Consider the following 17490-nt stretch of genomic DNA (forward strand, 5'->3'; position numbering starts at 1 on the left):
AGCGGACATCTGTGGTGACTCTTGTTACAACGCAAAATGTAATAACAACGCTAAATGTAATAAACATGGATTATTACATTTTGCATTATTACATTTAGCGTCGAAATCAACGCAGAATGTAATAACGCAAAATGTGACAACACACTTTTGAGGATTATTACACTTCGCGTTATTACATTTTGCGACGAGATCAACGCAATATGTAATAACGCAAAATGTAATAACACGATTTTTGGATTATTACATTTTGCGTTGTTACATTTTTCGTCGAGATTCAGCCAAAAACAAGAACGCAAAATGTAATAACACACTCTTTCGTCAGCCAGATTGAGTACAATTTTTAATAGAGTAGTGGTCGATGAAGACGAAATAAAACAAAAGAAAAAAAACTGATATATGCAATTTTTTACAGTAAATGATTTTTTCATTTTATTGATTTAATAAGCTACATGTATTTAAAATCAGTTAAATAAATGTATTCAAATAATAGGTGTTGCAAATTAGAAACGCGCGTGTGTACGTGGGATTTTTGGGGGTATTGACCAGTGTCCTTTTTTTTATATAAGCAAATGCAATGAATATAAAAGAAAACCTATTTATTTGAACTAACAGGTGTAAATATATATCGGAAGAGGTTTATTGACAATTGTGATACCATACTGTTCCATGCAAGTCACCAGCATTGCAAACATCCAAAAACACCCCCCTCTCTCCATACAATAATAAAATGGATTTTTTTTGCATGTCCATAGTAATACAATGACAAACATACTTAGTAAACACTCCACTCTATCCCTGCCCTTTCATCGCTTGACACACACAAACACACCTTTGTTAACCAATGTACACATACCAAACATGCATACCAAGAGCAAATAATGAACCTCTGGTCAACCTTTGGTAATTAAATAAATTTTGTGCTATTGGTTAGAAGTTTAATAAGACTATTAAAATATGTCAATCGAAGTTAAATTAATGCTTTATAATTTAGCACAGTGTATTCAATATAGCTAAAGTCAGAGTCAGAAAAAACGATACATTTGATGTATTTATGTCCGTAAAAGCCCTAACTTATTGTTTAAGTTCTAAATATTTTAAACAGAGTGTCCCCATGTTGATTATATGTATATTTTGAATTAATTTTATGATCTTTTTTTTTGTTAAACGCAATCCAAAAAAATAATTATATTTTGTTTTATTACATATAGTTTTATTACATTTTGCGTTGTCTTCAGTGCAAAAATAAAATAACGTAAAATGTAACAACGAAAAAGCTCATTATTACATTTTGCGTTGATCTCGACGCAAAATGTAATAACGCAAAGTGTAATAATCTAAAAATCGTGTTATTACATTTTGCGAAGGATATGGAGATAACGAACAGTATTCAATCTCAAAGTCCATTAAACAATATACAAAATAAGAGCAGAGCAAACACGGACCTCCGAAACATCAGAGTTGGGATCAGGTGCCATGGAGGAGTGAGCATCCCCTGTCGACCGCTCACCATCGCCATGTTGTCCTTGTCGTTATCGGGAAATAACGGAAAAAACCCGTCGTCAATTCAGTGTATAAATAATGGACTAATAATAAGTATGAAAAACGTAAGTCAGAATTTGACTCAATGATAAATTGTTTTGCTGACAAGGTCATTGTATCGATCATAGAACTTGCGAAATGATGACTTTAAACAAGACTGCTGATATTCTTGTTTCATCAACTTGCTTGTCAATAATTTACCTCGTTTCAGAAATTGTTCAGACGTATAGCATGCACTTGCGTATTGAATCAACTGAGATATATTCACTCCGTACGCAAGTGATGAAGGTATATTGCTGCATAAGTAAAGGAAGTTGACGATAGAAAATATAGCTTGGTTGTTAGATTACCATTAGTGTCTTTTTCAAGTAAAATATCCAAATATGAAGCAGAAGTATTGCATAAGCATTACATGCCCCCTACCGGATTCCCCTTTTTCTTTAGGATGTCATTTCATCTAGAGAAATATAAGAACAATTCTACAGATATTATCAGTGGTGAAAAGTGAAGCGTTTTGTAATTATTCCTTTTATCCAATCGGAACATCACTCGGCCTTTTCCGTCAAGTCGAGTTTTTTCTGGACTTGACAGAAAAGGCCGAGTGATGTTCCGGTTCTCCTTTTACCATGTTGACTCCCACGTGCTTGTCACTACCTAGCCAGATTTCCGTTATTAAGTTGCCTTATCCGTTAACAGTCTTGAGCTACATAAATCGTGCTAGAACTACTTCAAACTACATGTTCTTGTGGACTACTATTTACAGAACAAGGAAAAACAATAGGATCTTAACACATAAGTAGGAATGCAATTCATTTGCCTTTTTTTTTTTACACTGAACTGTCTACGGATTATTCCGTTTCTCAAGCAAGGAGCGTATGTCAGTTGTGATGCCATGCTACCTCCTCCATGGACCTGATCCTATCTCTGATGTTTTTAGACGTCTATGTTTGCTGGCTACTAACTTGTATTGTTTCAATAATTCTTTTAGATTGTTTTTTTATGTCATCTTTTTATTATTTCATGCAAAAATAATAATTAAAAAAATCAGTTTTTTTTATTGCAAATAAATCAAATATAAATTAGGAATATAAAAAAATCAAATATTTTGTGGAAGTAAAAACTGATATTGTTAAACCTCGTGGAATCAAAAAAAATAATCAGAGTAAAATAATTTTACCTCTTTCTGAAACGAGTCGTCACTATCAACATCAGAAAAAACAGCGTTTAAAGACTCAATGGAACTGCGCTTTTCGGAACATTTCAAAAAATGTTCATCCCTTTGTGACTCTGCACATTAACAAAATATATAAGTAACATTAGAAAATTAACATTAATGTAATCTATAATGTATATCTCAATCGTACTTCATACTCATACAGATATATTAACTTTATTCCACTTATTTGAAATGAAACAAATTGCAAAAATGTTGTTAAATTCGGGCAAATGTTACTGAAAGTGTCACCTGCCCTATCAATAATAAAATAGTGATTTAAAAGCTTAGACATGACTGCGAGAAATATATTCTAAATTAAAACATTTTTGTGACGTCATTCTTTTGTGTCTACAGTCTCGTATTTCAAAGAGGGTACTAGCTATAGTCCAATATTATTGTCAGGAGTACAATATTATATCTATTGTACTCCAAAATAATACTGGACTGTGTGAAACAAAGGATTTTGCACAGCGAATGAATAAGACAGAAAATAAACAAACATTATGCATTTTATATAGAAATCAACAATGTCGTAATCCAATTCAAGCAATAGAGCAATCAACATCTCGTAATCAAATTTAAACTTTAAAGAAACAAATTTACATGATTTATGCAACGAAACTTCAAAATAGGAGTATCTCAGAAATACAGTAGAACTTACACTCCGTCCAGACAGGTCACTGATTGTGAAACAACCGGTATTGAAGCACTTATCTTAAACTTGTGATTTTTCCGAAAACACATCCAAATAAATCCACGTAAAGTGGTCCATTGTAGAACATTCAATCGGACAAGTTTACACTCGATCTGTTAATATATCCCGTACAACTCCGATTTTTTTTCCCGGAAAATTTAATTTCACAATATATTTCCAAATTCGTTTACGTAAAGATGTGGTACGTGCTTTCGATATCCAAGGGACAAAAACGGCACTTTAATTCCTGGAATTTATTTGCCTAATGGTCACTTACAATCTTCACACGTTAAAAAAGATCCTTCACAATTCTCTCAGAATCGCTTATTATCATGAAGTTGCTCAGCTCTTCTTAATGTGTCCGTAGAGTGTCGCAATGATAAATAATATATGATTGGGGTTCAATAAAGGTTTTTAAATCAAAATATATTCATTCTTTTGAAAGAAATATCTGAAACCCTTAAGCGCCTCATCCATCTGGTTTGGTTACCGTCACAAGTATCATATTATAACAATGGCAATTCAAAAGTGCATTGAAAAAATGTTTTAAGTAAGATACAAAACTCAGATGGTCTATTATGTTAGATACGGGACTGAGACTCGGTGCTTCGCACCTCGTCCCAGTCCCGTATCTGACATATTAGACCATCTTCGTCTTGTATCCCTTCAGACATTTTGCTAATGGCAGAGGTTACAGTTGCAACATTTAATGAAAACTGAACGCTTATTTGCATAGTACCTGGACGTTTTCTAGGAAACTTTCTGAGGGGCAGATGATCAGATCGTGGCCGTTTTTCGTCACTATAGGACCGCCTCCTCTGACGCATGTAATTGTTATTCATGCTTCTGAAATTAAGAGCGGAATTTGCATACCATGAATACATGTAGTCCTATAAACATTGAACTAAAATCCAATAGCTACATCCACAAACCTTAACATCTCGTTTGAAATTTAAGAGCACATACATATCACCTACATACAGACTCTTTAATCATCAGACTACTAAAATAGCAATGGAATGTGAATGATACCACATGTACTTTGATAAACGCACCATTTAAAAGATTTACATCTTAAACATTACTGTAAAAAATTCTTTGTAGATTAAGAGGCACGTATTGTAATCAGCAGTGAGAGTTCCTCACCGTCACAACGCCAAATTTGCATTTAAGGACCCTTTCGAATGTTTTGGCTCATAATGAGACATTTGCTACCATTTTCCGGTGGAAGGCTGTAAACCTAAATCTGTACTCGGATCTTGCAGCCGTTGAGCAGCTGCAGATACTTTCACTTTTAATGTTTTAACGCTTGGCAAAGAAACTGTCACTATCCTTGTTAAACTTAGTTTTTGGCGAGGTGTCGGGAACTAGAACAGACACTAGCTGGTATTTATAGCTAGAACATATTTCCTAATGTGGCATGGAGCTTGAAAGCTTTGCAAGTACATCGCTGGATGTTTTTATTTGATTTGCATATAGAAAAAAAAATAATTCCATCAAAGTGATTTTTAGATATGGTTTTGAGTCTAAAAACAGAAAATAAAAAAATTTCATAACGCTGGACTCAAGATTTATTAATTTTTTTTCTATGAAATTTGAAAAAAATATACATTTTGGCAAATTCAACGAAATAGCAACATGATAAGATTACATAATATACAGTTCCGACAAGACCCGACCTGACACAAAGCAATCGCAGAGCAGTCCCGGGGTTTGCTTTCTGGGACTGCAAATGCAGTTCCACGGCAGTCCCAGAGCAGTCCAACGGCGGTCCCAGAGAGCAATACCACAAAGCAGTCCCAGCAGTCCCGGTGGGCAAGTTTTATTAATTTTATGATCGGACCCTTCTCAGAAATGAGATTGCCAATAAATAATGGAACTATAAAAGGCAGTTGAAATTGATTCTGAGTAGTATCAACAAGGGTCTACAATTTTTACATGTATGCGACGGTCATTTCTGAACAATACACTCATAGAAACAATTTATAATAATATTTATTGAAGGAAGAAGACTTTCACACCTAATAATAACATAAATATTTAATATATATGTATGTAGTTTATTAATATTTCATCAAAATAATTCAATTTCTTTATTTTATGTGATTTATATCGGTTTCTATATCTATTGTCCTTATATAAAAAATTAAACTTGAATTGCTTATTTTCTAACAGAATAGCTGTATAATTATACCCTATGATTATAGAGCAAGGCTGACTCTAGATCTGATAATGCTCTGAAGGCATTTTCTTGAGTAATTGTTTTTTAAATACTTCGTTAATTTTGACGAGTATTATTTTCCAGTCATGATTATTTTTACTGACATGTCACTTTAATTCTTTCTTTTTAGGTTTCTCTATGTACGAGGGCCGTTCAAAAATTACGCGGACTTGTTGCACAGAAAAAAATATTTGACGACATAATCGGGCAAAATGTCACACATAATATAAAAGAATCTTTACTTATATGGTCTTCAAAATTTCATATCAAAATATTATAAATTGGTATCGATTTTGAGTGATTTATCAGGACATATCATTAAGTCACGGAGCAGCAAAATCTTCGACGTCACAGTCATTATAAAAAATGTGCGATTTAGCTTTAATATTCTCAACATTTTCCCTAGAGTACTTGCACAGTTTAAGTTACCTTATCTACTCAACATCCAAACACCATTTCTTGTCAAGCTTAAAATCTATTAAACAAGTAAAGAGTATTCTTTTTTTTGTTTTAAAACCAAAATATGCAGGTATTTTTGAGATAGTATGATATCGGTGACTCAATCACGTTCTTTACAGTCCGAATAAAGTTTTCGTCGATAATCATCTTTCCGCCCTCCCGTATAGACTCTTTACAGAGATCTAACGGTCTAAAATTTCATTTTGCTTTTTGTGGACGAATGTCTCAAATATCCTAGTTTACTACATGTTTAATATGGATATTTTGGATCTATGTTGGCGATATCTCGAGCATCACACGCAATTTAACAAATGTGTGGTGCGCCGTCAATTCAGAAGACGTCATTTTTACAGTCGTTTTCACGGGAATCGCATCGGAAAAAAGTCACTATATTTCTGTTAGTACTTCAAATATCATGTCAGAAATCTAAATACATAATAATAGAACAATTTAAAGAAATATTTGAGAAAATTGTCGAAAAATATCGCAAATTATCGAAAAATAATGAGTTAAATTTCCGCATGCTTTTGCTTCCAATGTTTTTGTCGTGCTCCGTACCTCTTCATCAGCGATATCAACATAGCGATAATTTTCTTAGAATTTTTTTAAAAATACATAAATTTTGCCGAAAATTTATTGGAATCTTTAAGATACATATTTCTTTGAAATTTGAAACTATATGACGTCTGTAAGAGTAAATAACAACACAGTCCGCGTAATTTTTGAACGGCCCTCGTAATAGGAAAACAATAATACTCAGTTTTAAGTGTTTTATTACGTAAACTTTCGAGTGTACATCCGTTCAAGTTCAAGTTCAATTTATCAATCAAAACCATTTAAAATACATGGTACATGAGAAAAATAAAAAATATTTAATAAAAAATGTAACAATTTACATGTTTAAATTAAGCCTTGCTGTAAAACTTAATGTTACGAGGTGATGTAAAATATCTCTCCGTTGAAAAGATATCAGTTTCTAAATACATATGGGCTTGAATTAAAAAAGGCAAAAAACCATGACGTTGGAGGACGTCACGGAGCAGCGAGTAGCAATAAAATTTTGCTTTGCATTCGGGAAACTTCTTTAACAAACTTTAAAAATTCTGTATGAACAGGGAAATGCATGAAAAATAAGACGTGTATTTGTATAAAATGAATAATAAAATTTTGAGTGGTGTCGAGTTTAAATCGGAAGAGTTATGTTCTGCAAAAAACAGGCTATACATTTAAAAAAAACTGTTACAAATCTTGTCAAAGGAGTTAAAACGTCATTAAACGTGATGTGCGCTTCACTGCTGCAGAACTAATAGAGTTACGCGGTAAAGAAATTGGAAACAATGACAACCTAGTTCAAGCTATTTGCACAATTGTTGGCAAACTACGTGTTCAGTGCCATAGTTACGTTTTAATGAATAGAGAAGACGCTACAACCCGTGCATGAAATTAAAAAAGCAGAGTGTTTAATTTTGAGAAATTTTCTCGACGTTGTGTTTGATGTTACAATGTTGGGTAAGGTATACCTTTACTCAGATGATTAAAAATTCCACTGATAAGAACGAAAAATCCCTTACTGCACATTGTACAGTTATGATTCTTGTGGTAATTTTCAATTTCAAATAATTAGGACAATGACCTACTTTTCATGCTAGTGGCCCTTGAGTATTTCACGGAAAATACCCAAATTTTTCACATTATGACCATTTTTTTCTTCACTCACAAAATATTACAAGCAACAAAACTCTTTCAATAATGAAATAGTATAGCAATGGAACAGGGATGCTTCATAAAAATATAAGACTTTGGGCCATAAGCTTGATAATTATTTCAGTCCGAATTTCCTCTGTCATATTTATATTTTTTTCCATTTTTAATTGAATGTTACAAAAATCTGAAAGATAAGAACTCCAAATTATTTATAGAATCAAATTATTTTTTTTTTGCCCTAGCTAGTTCTCATGGTATTAATATTATATGGGGTTAATGTTCAAATTATTGAGATATCGTGTCTGGAATGGTTTTTGTTCATATTTTTGAATTTCTTTATTTCATAGCATTGAATTTGAAATAATTTATTAGCTTTAACACATAAAAATTTTGCAAAATGCTGTTTAGAAATACATGTCACCTTCACATTATTATTAATATTGAAAAAATTTAAAATTTTGACAAAAATAAAAAAATAGAAATTTAGTCCGAATTTTCTCTGCATTACCATACATTGACTTTTGTTCCTGTATATTTCCTTAAAATAAAAAAATATTAAATGTTTAAATTGATATTGAGTTAAAACTTGGTTATTTCATCCATTTAGTACAATTTTTTATTTAACATATTATACTTTATAAAATTTCCTGTCTGACTTCTGAAACCTGAGTAAACGTCATCCTTAACTGTCCTCCGTGGTAACAAAAGATGTTACTTTAAAAAATGGCTAATGTGAGTTTATTTATTTAAATGAAATGAAACTTCAGACTCCGAAAAAATAGATCTTTTTATTTACGAAAAGGGGTTGATCTATAATCTTATAATAATAATATGACGATGAGGAACATTGTCTACGAACCTTTTGAATGACCCTCATATATATAGTTAAATATTCAATACTGTTCCTATACCAAGCATGCCTTTTGTTAAATTACTCAATGCTGTTCCACATGCTCTCTCTCATGCACTTACTCTGTTTCACCCGTCTGTTTTCTTCTTTATTTTCCCGGTAAAGCTTTCACAGCGAAAAGCTATATTAATGTACATGTCAAATATATAATAGGCCCTATCGTATTATTACTTCCTTGTATTTAAATCATACGACTTCAAGTCCCAATACCTATTGCAAAAGGAAATGTGTCATCAAAAGGAAAGTAGACACAAAATAATGTACTTATTGTAAATGAACTTATCTATTTACATGACGTGATTTAAGCAGGAATAAAATGCTCTTCAGTATTACAGATCATTGAAAACTTTTTTATAAACCTGGAAATGATTTTGAAAATTAAAAGTATGAAAAGTAACAACATGTCAAACTTTAGACATAAAAACTAAAATAAAAAAATTATATATTGAATAGATAATAAATACATGTAGTGATTGATTAATTGATTGTGTATTGTTTAACGTCCCTCTCGAACATTTTTCACTCATATGGAGACGTCAACGTATGCCGGTGAAGGGACTTCAAATTTTGACATTTACTCGGCACTCAGGGCCATTGAGCAGTGAGGGATCTTTATCGTGCCAACGCCTGCCGCTGACACGGGGCCTCGGTTTTTAAGGTCTCATCCGAAGGACCCGCAACTTTCACTTCAAAGTGCTGAGCGCATGGTGAAGAAAAAGTTGCTACCCATTTGTTATCGACTTAGGTCAGCCGTGGCCAAGATACGAACTCACGACCTCCCGATCACGGAGCGAGCTCTCTACCGGCTGAGCTACCGTGAAGGGTAATACATGTAGTGCATAGATCGTCTAAATCATACAACTCACGGATAGGGCAAAAGATTCCTTTTTTAAATTTGGTGCGGGCTGTAAGGACGAATAATGACCCCCATCGAATAATGACCGGGGGTCATTTTTCGACAGCGAAAAATGAGCCCCGGTCAATATTCGACGTAGAAAAATGACCCTTTTGCCCGTAGAAAAAGTGTCACCACCCTAAAAATTTGCAGAACCCACGTTAAGAAAATTGACCCCCGTAGAAAAATGACTCCCTGTGGATTAAAGCTGAAATTTTTAGGGTGCAAAAAAAAAAAAAAAAAAAAAAGATAAGGAAGCATATTGGCCAAAATGCTCACCTAAGCTTATTTGGATTAAATTGTTGATATGTTGATCTCATAACATTATACGATTATGGCTATATTTTAAGGCCAATACGATGATTCAGAATCGAAAGGTGTAAAGATTTAAAGGGTTTGGTAAACATTGTTTTTCGATGGTGGAAATAATCGTACTTACAGAAAAAGTCAGCAGTAATATATATTATTATATCCTCCGCTTGAAAAGTGAGGGTATAATAGTGATCGGGATGTCCGTCTGTTACGCTTTGGGGTATCCATCTCTATCCGCAACTCCTTTTATATATAAAAACTTAAAAAGATGTGTTTGTGAAACAGCTATGCCCCTGTATGGCAACATAGCGAAGATTTCTGTTCTTTACCAGATTTCCCCCTTGTAATACATAATGCATCCCCACCCTACCCCCACTGATCATAATTTAGATATTTTGAAATCTACACTACCCCAGGATCCTTCCATGTGCACATAAGTTTCAGCTTTTCTGGACCAGTGGTTCTTGAGAAGAAGATTTTTCCTATATATTTCTATGTTAAACTTTGATTCCCCATTGTGGGCCCGCCCTTCCCCCGGGGGTCATGATTTGAACAATTTAGAATCTACACTACCCCAGGATGCTTCCACATAAGTGTCAGCTTTTCTGGCCTATTGGTTCTTGAGAAGATTTTCAAAGATTTTTCCTATATATTTCTATGTATAAATTTGATTCCCCATTGTGGCCCCGCCCTTCCCCCAGGGGTCATGATTTGAACAATTTAGAATCTACACTACCCCAGGATGCTTCCACATAAGTTTCAGCTTTTCTGGTCCAGTGGTTCTTGAGAAGAAGATTTTTTAATGACCCCACCCTGTTTTTGTCTTTTCTTGATTATCTCCCCTTGTGAGGAGACTTGGCCCTTTATTTTAACAATTTAAATTACCCTTTACCCAAGGATGCAACGTACTAAGTTTGGTCAAAATTGACCCACCGGTTCTGGAGAAGAAATCGAAAATGTGAAAAGTTTACAGACGGACAGACAGCTAGACGGACGGACGGACGGAGGATGGACAAAATGTGATCAGAAAAGCTCACTTGAGCCTTCGGCTCAGGTAAGCTAAAAATGATAGAAATTGAATGTTAAAACTGTGTTTTTTATATAGACCGGGTCTTCGTACAGTTTTTTTGTAAACAAATATTAAAAGGGTACGGAAGGAAGTATCTCTCACAATTTTAAAAAAAAATGGTATGAAGACCCACTCTATATAAAAAGTTAGTTTTCCGACTTAAATTTCGGAACATATTCTCAAAAAGTCCAATTGTGTTCTTGCTATACATATATAACTGTTTGTTATTTAAAGGGTAATGTATATGCGACTTCGTGGCTCAGTGGTCATAGCGGCGGTGTTGAAGCACCCAGTAACTTGTCGCGAGTGTTCATATGTGGGCATATGACTCGCCTAATCCACCCAGATTCTTTGTGAAATTTTTACTTGCTCGGGATAGAAATTCTACTGCAGAAAGTCAAGTTCTGTCTATTATTATTAAGCGTTTAATTTTACTCCAGTTTACTGATTCTTCACCATTCACTTTTAATTCAGTCTTCTTTTCCAGCTTCTCACAATGGAACTATGTGATGAAAATAGGTCACAGAAGCTGTAATCAATTCATTAAAGACTCAATAATGAAAAAAAGTCAAGTTTTATGTCATTTGATTTCTATGTTGTATGTCATCGAGCTAATGACATTATTCATTGCACTGCCCTCGTATAATTAATATTATGATCGGCCATATCTATTTCCGATGTTAGAAAAAGGACCAGTTTTGTACATATCAGTTAAACGTCATTTGTACGCAACCATGTTTCTACCTTTGTTTATCGCTCCTTTGGGCAACCATGTCGTTACTTGTTGTAATTCAAAGTAAATGTACTAATGCTTTTCCCTTGATGATGTTTTTGTCTGTAACGCTTTCGTTTCCAGACGATATCTCGAGAACCCTTTGAGCTTTTGCAATGAAATTTAGCATAGCAACTCCCTATGGACTAAAGAAGACCCCTATTGATTTTGAGGTCAAAAGGTCAATGGTCAAGGTCATAAATAAGCAAATTCTGTCTGTTAATACACTTTCGTTTCCACACGATATCTTTAGAACTATTTGAGCTATCGCAATGAAATTTTACAAAACAACTCCCTGTGGCCTAAAGAAGACCCCTATTGATTTTTAGGTCAAAAGGTCAAAGTTCAAGGTCGTAAATTTATACATTCTGTCTGTGTGTAACACTATCATTTCCGGGCGATATTTCAAGAGGATTTTGAGCTTATGCAATGTAATTTTATACCAAAACTCCCTAGGACGTCTCTCTCCCCCTCTCAAAGTGCCCCGCCCCGTTTGTTTTATTAGTATTTATAGTATTACATGTCGCTATTTTTAGCGCAGGGGCATGAGGAGAGTTATTGCGTATAAAACAGGTTCTCGGCGGATTTATGTTCTTATTACATCTATTATAACTGTTTAATAAAGGCTAAATAAATCAAACACCATGGATTGTGTAAAATTTTGAGAATACCGAAAATGAAAACATGAATATATACATGTATGTGACTTCAGTTCTACATATACTTCACCTCGAGTAAAGAGACTACGTGGTCTAGTGGTTATGTCTATCGCTTCAAATGTGAGAGGTCCCGGGATCGAATCTCGGTCGGACCTTTCTTTTTTTTTTTTTTTTTAAATACTTTTTTTTTTTACTAAATGATAGTATTCAGCATGTGAAATGAAAAATTTATGAGGTTATAAAATCATCATTACAGTGTGATAAATATTCCATATAAAAAAATCTTCTATACACATAATAAAGAATAAGCAATCAAATCTTTATATGCATATTGACATACATGTATTTTATTTCCTTCAGTATACATGTATACATTTAATAATTCTACAAATTCAGTCAGGGGGAGCCGACTTTTTCCCTAAGCGGGGGACACGAATTCTCTGAATTGGCTTGTTTAATTAGTAATCATTTCTTATATTTGAGTGTATTCATATTCAAGCAATCTTCTATGGGAGGAATTTAAAATATCATTTTTAAAAATATAATGGAATCCAAAAAGGTAAACAGTCAATCAAGATATTTTAAAGACAGATCTAGAAGTCGTATATGCATGTTTTGAAAAATGATTGACTTTGCTACAGCGCGCAGACTCTTCAAACAGAATAATTATCATCCTCGTGGTTCCTTTTGGTTCCTGGTGGAACACAAGGCCTCTGGAGGACTGTTTCAAACAGAAGTGAAACTGAATTGATTCTATCATCTAAATGATTTTAATAATTACATTTTCGTCGCTATGAACATTTTTGATTTTCTTTTTTTCTTTATTTGAAATTAAAGAAAGTATTTTCTGTATTGCAATCATTACAATTCTGTTAATGTTTATGCGTTATTTTAGTCGAATCTGAGTGACGGAAGTAAAATGAATCTTTAATTAAAAAAAATATCCCATCAATTATCATACATGGAATACATGGAGGTAACGAAAAGTATTATTGTCAAAAGTCCATTACACAATACAAAATTTGGATCAGAGCAATCACGGACACCTAAAACATTAACATATTTGAGGTGGGATCAGGTGCCATGAAGATGAGCATCCCCAACCGATTGCCATGTTCGCCGTATGCTCATCGTCTTGATCAGGAAATTATAGTAAAATCCGTCGACAATTCAGAATATAAATATTGGTCTAACAAATAGCAGGAAAAATGTCAGTCAGCATTTCAATTAGCGATAGATTATATTTGGTGACAAGGTCATTGATTCAATCAAAGAACTTCATAAATGGTGCTAGGGATATTCTTGCTTCATCAATTTGTTTGTCAATAACTTATCTCGTTTTAAAAAGTGTTCTTGCGTAGAGGATGGTTTCTTGTATCGAATCAACTGAGATATCTATACCCAGAATGTAGGTCTTTAGTTTAGATTTAATTTCTGCATAAGTAAGGGAAGTTGACTATTTGAAAAGTTAAAGTTGTCACATTTATTAGAAATCCTGAATGTAGATTACCATTAACGCCTTTATCTCGTAAAATATCAAAATATGTTACAGATGTGTAAGACAAGGTCAATAAAATGGGTAGCAACTGTTCCTTCGCATTGCACTTGGCACTTGAAGAAAAAGTTGCGGGTCCCTCGAATGGGACCTAAAGAACCGTGGTCCCATGTCAATCGCAAGCGTTGGCACGTTAAAGATTCCTCACTGCTCAATGGTCCCGAGTGCCACATATAGGATAAAGGTAAAAATACATGGTGACGTCTCTACATGGGTGAAATTTGCTCAAATTGGTCTTAAATTAAAACAACATACAATCAAACTTAAATATAATTTAAATTATATTAAGCTTTGTCAGTAGTGACCAGTGGATACTGATTGTGTAATCTATCTAATTCTTCCTGAATTTTTGAACACATAAGGACAGCTGGTTTCCATTTTACCTCTCATTCATTTAATATATTATTTAAACATACATTTAAAAAATAACAAAATTCAATTTACAATGATAAGAAACCCACAACAAACATAAATGTTAACATTATTTTAAACTCAAATCCATCATTTGAATTTTGATAAAAAGACAGAAAAAAATTAGGGGAAAAAACCTATATTATAATTGATATTGTAACAAATCTCTTCTCTTTCGTCTCAACAAAAGAATGAAATATGGAGATAACGAAAAGTATTGAAGCTCATAAGTGAAATCAAAAAATACATATCAGAAACAGAACATGTACGGATCTCTGACACACTGGATTGTCACGGAGGAATGAGCATCCCTTACATCCCCTTGAAAGGACAAAAAGACAAGCAACCAATAGCAACATATTTTAAGAAAAATGAAATAATCAGAATCGAAATCACAAATGATCACCAATGAAATACCGATATAAGAGATAAAACAAGTGGTTTCATCATACAGTAAATAACATAAATAATCTGGGTTTGGAAATTTGTATACGTATTTTATACAGTGAATGAACGTCTCAAGGTTTGTCTTTGTCTCCTTTCCTCCAGTTCTAAAAGCTTATCCAGACTGATTCTAAAATGGAAATTTGAATAATATAAAAAAGAAATATATATCTATGGGTAATTGTTTCCTTTAATACTTGTTTTAGAAATTAAAAGAAAAAGATACTAGAATCAACTAACTGGATTGTAGACAAGGTCGCTTCTTGTCTTGCCACTGTTTTCTTAATCGTCAAAAGATTCATTTTGTGAGAATCGAGATCATCCGATATATTTTGAATACACTTGTTGATTTCGTTCAATGGAGGACTTTCCCATTTTTCTAAAACATCTTTAATATCATCAATGTTTTCACTTTCCTTGTAGTGTGATATTCGATGACCCTAAAATATATGTTAACATCTTTTTGGAATATTATTTAGATGAATAGGCAGGAGAAGGATTTCTAAACTACTGAATAATTTTACATTTTATGTATAAGTGTAATTTGAATAATGAAAATTCGTCACTCTATATCTTTAAAAATACATATATGTCCAAAATGACATGCGATATTTCCAAAAGTCTTCATTTGAATACCTAAACTTCAATTTTCATATTTGAAAATATGTAAAGCAGAGTTCATACCTTTCCAAAGAGAAGACTATTTAGTTCGACCCTGGCCACAATCCAGGCTCTGTTGACCTCTAACCCCCGCTGAGCGTCCTGTTGGACATTTTGGTAAGTGTCACTGAGCTGAGCAATCAAAATGTTTAGTAGAAGGACGCAGATTGTAAACAAAAATACTGCCATAATGATAAGACTCGTAGTCCTACAGACGAATCAAATATAAAGGTTTTTAAGAGGTAGATCATACATTCATCTGCATTCATATACATGTACTTATAATTTCAACAGATATATGAAAAAAAAATTATGAAAACAAACTCCAGCAGATATTTTTTAAATAAAACCCTTACTGAAGTTCTGTATATTCTACAATTCGCTCAGCCTCTATCAAGATCCTTGCTCCAAGAAATAGGATTGACCAAAAGGAACTGAAACATGTTGAATTTATAACAATATTAGATTAATAAAGCTGAATGTTTCCTATACGAGGAAACAAGGAATAAAAAAATCGAATCTATAACATTATCTGACACTCTTTTTTCCTGGTAGAATGATGGTTTTTATATAAAGATATTTTTTTTTATTCTGAAGCCCTTTTATTTTCTTTTATCAAAAAATAATGTCTGATGTCTTTAAAGTAAGCGTTTCAATAAAACAAAATCTAATAATTGACCATAATGTAGAAAAATTAGGGTGTATGAGTTACCTGCTCTCATGAAACTGTTCCAATGACCCTTCCCCTCGAAGAGACAAAAGAAGACAACCACTGAAGGCCAACAGAATGAAGAGGAAGAATGTGGTAAACTGGAAAATATCGTGAATAAGAATTCTCCATAAAATCTGCACATATGCTCCCGTTTGTCTGAAGAAAAACACATTAATAATGTCATCATGTAAAAAGTGCATAGGGTCACATAAATTACTTGTAAATGACCCTGTAAATATACCAATTTATTCACTAAAACTGTATGTCCGTTTACATTCATGGTGGGCATAAATCTATTCCATAGATCTACACACACATCTTTTGACAGAAGCTCTGAAGTAAAATTCAGTTCATATAGTATGCTTACCTAAAAACAGCAGCATATTTAAAAATTCTCACAGTCCACAGAAGATAGGCAGCTGAGAACACAAACCATTGCTCTGACATTTGAGTAAATCGTAGTGGTAATACCAGAATTATCAAAGTGGATGAGGAAAGATCGATATAGTTAAAAGCGTCCTGCCAATATTCCAAACGATGTCTGAATACGGAAAGTATGCTACTGAATTGTGCAAAATGTCTGTATCTTTGTCTGAGATTTATTGTTAAAATAGCTTTCTTACAGCCACATTTTTATTAAAAATTATGACTATTATTACATATGAAGAATTCTTTCATTGAAAAAGTTTATGCATACCGGCTTGGCCAAGATCAGGTGCTCATTTCCACTAAATGATGTTACATGTATATGGACATAACTCTTTAAAGTTACAATTAATCAAAATGTCTTTGGTTGCATTGCAAAGAAGAGAGCTTTCAACTGGTATATTATATTATATATATAGTACCTGCATCTTTGAAAAAAAAAGAATAAAGTATCAAATTCATGCTTTTTAAAGTGTTATGCTGTTGCACTTGATTTTTTACATTTTAAAAAATGGTTAATTAAAATTATTTTGAATGAACCATTCCAAAATAGTTACAGAAAAATCATTCGGGTTAAGTTTATTTTTTACAGAAAAGAAAAAGGATAAAAAAATTTGGAAATTATGAATAAATGTATACAGATTTACCTTTGTTATATAATTTTAGATTTTTGAGTGTTTAAATAAATTCATAATTTCTAACAGAAAAAGAGCAAATATAATGGGTTTAAAAATTTTATTTTACTTAAGAAAAAAAGTTCTTTAGGAAAAATATTCTGGTTATGTAGTAAATAGTGTGCACATTTTGTAATTTTTTTTTTGCATACTGATCT

General features: G+C 32.9%; 2 protein-coding genes across 2 annotated transcripts in view; both read right to left on the reverse strand.

Annotated features, from left to right (window-relative positions):
• LOC134241264 (uncharacterized) overlaps positions 1-8887 on the reverse strand; it is a 31802-nt gene extending 22915 nt beyond the window's left edge. Inside the window, exons 1-3 of the mRNA XM_062723323.1 lie at positions 8806-8887; positions 4189-4295; positions 2717-2826 (exon numbers count right to left, since the gene is read on the reverse strand). Of these exons, the coding sequence (XP_062579307.1) occupies positions 2717-2826; positions 4189-4291 (213 nt within the window). The 5' untranslated portion in view covers positions 4292-4295; positions 8806-8887. The remainder of the gene's footprint in view (positions 1-2716; positions 2827-4188; positions 4296-8805) is intronic.
• Positions 8888-14745: 5858 nt separating this feature from the next.
• On the reverse strand, positions 14746-16725 carry LOC134241263 (uncharacterized). Its single transcript, XM_062723321.1, has 6 exons — positions 16600-16725; positions 16233-16388; positions 15877-15954; positions 15545-15728; positions 15101-15300; positions 14746-14990 (listed from the first exon to the last, which is right to left on the reverse strand). Exons 1-6 carry the CDS (start codon positions 16677-16679, stop codon positions 14915-14917), a joined length of 774 nt encoding a protein of 257 aa, XP_062579305.1. The 5' UTR covers positions 16680-16725; the 3' UTR covers positions 14746-14914.
• Positions 16726-17490: the final 765 nt, after the last annotated feature.

The sequence above is a fragment of the Saccostrea cucullata genome, unplaced genomic scaffold (assembly GCF_032062105.1).
Source record: "Saccostrea cucullata isolate Sc308-1 unplaced genomic scaffold, CSIRO_AGI_Scuc_v1 ctg3045, whole genome shotgun sequence".
Taxonomy (NCBI): Eukaryota; Metazoa; Mollusca; class Bivalvia; order Ostreida; family Ostreidae; genus Saccostrea; species Saccostrea cuccullata.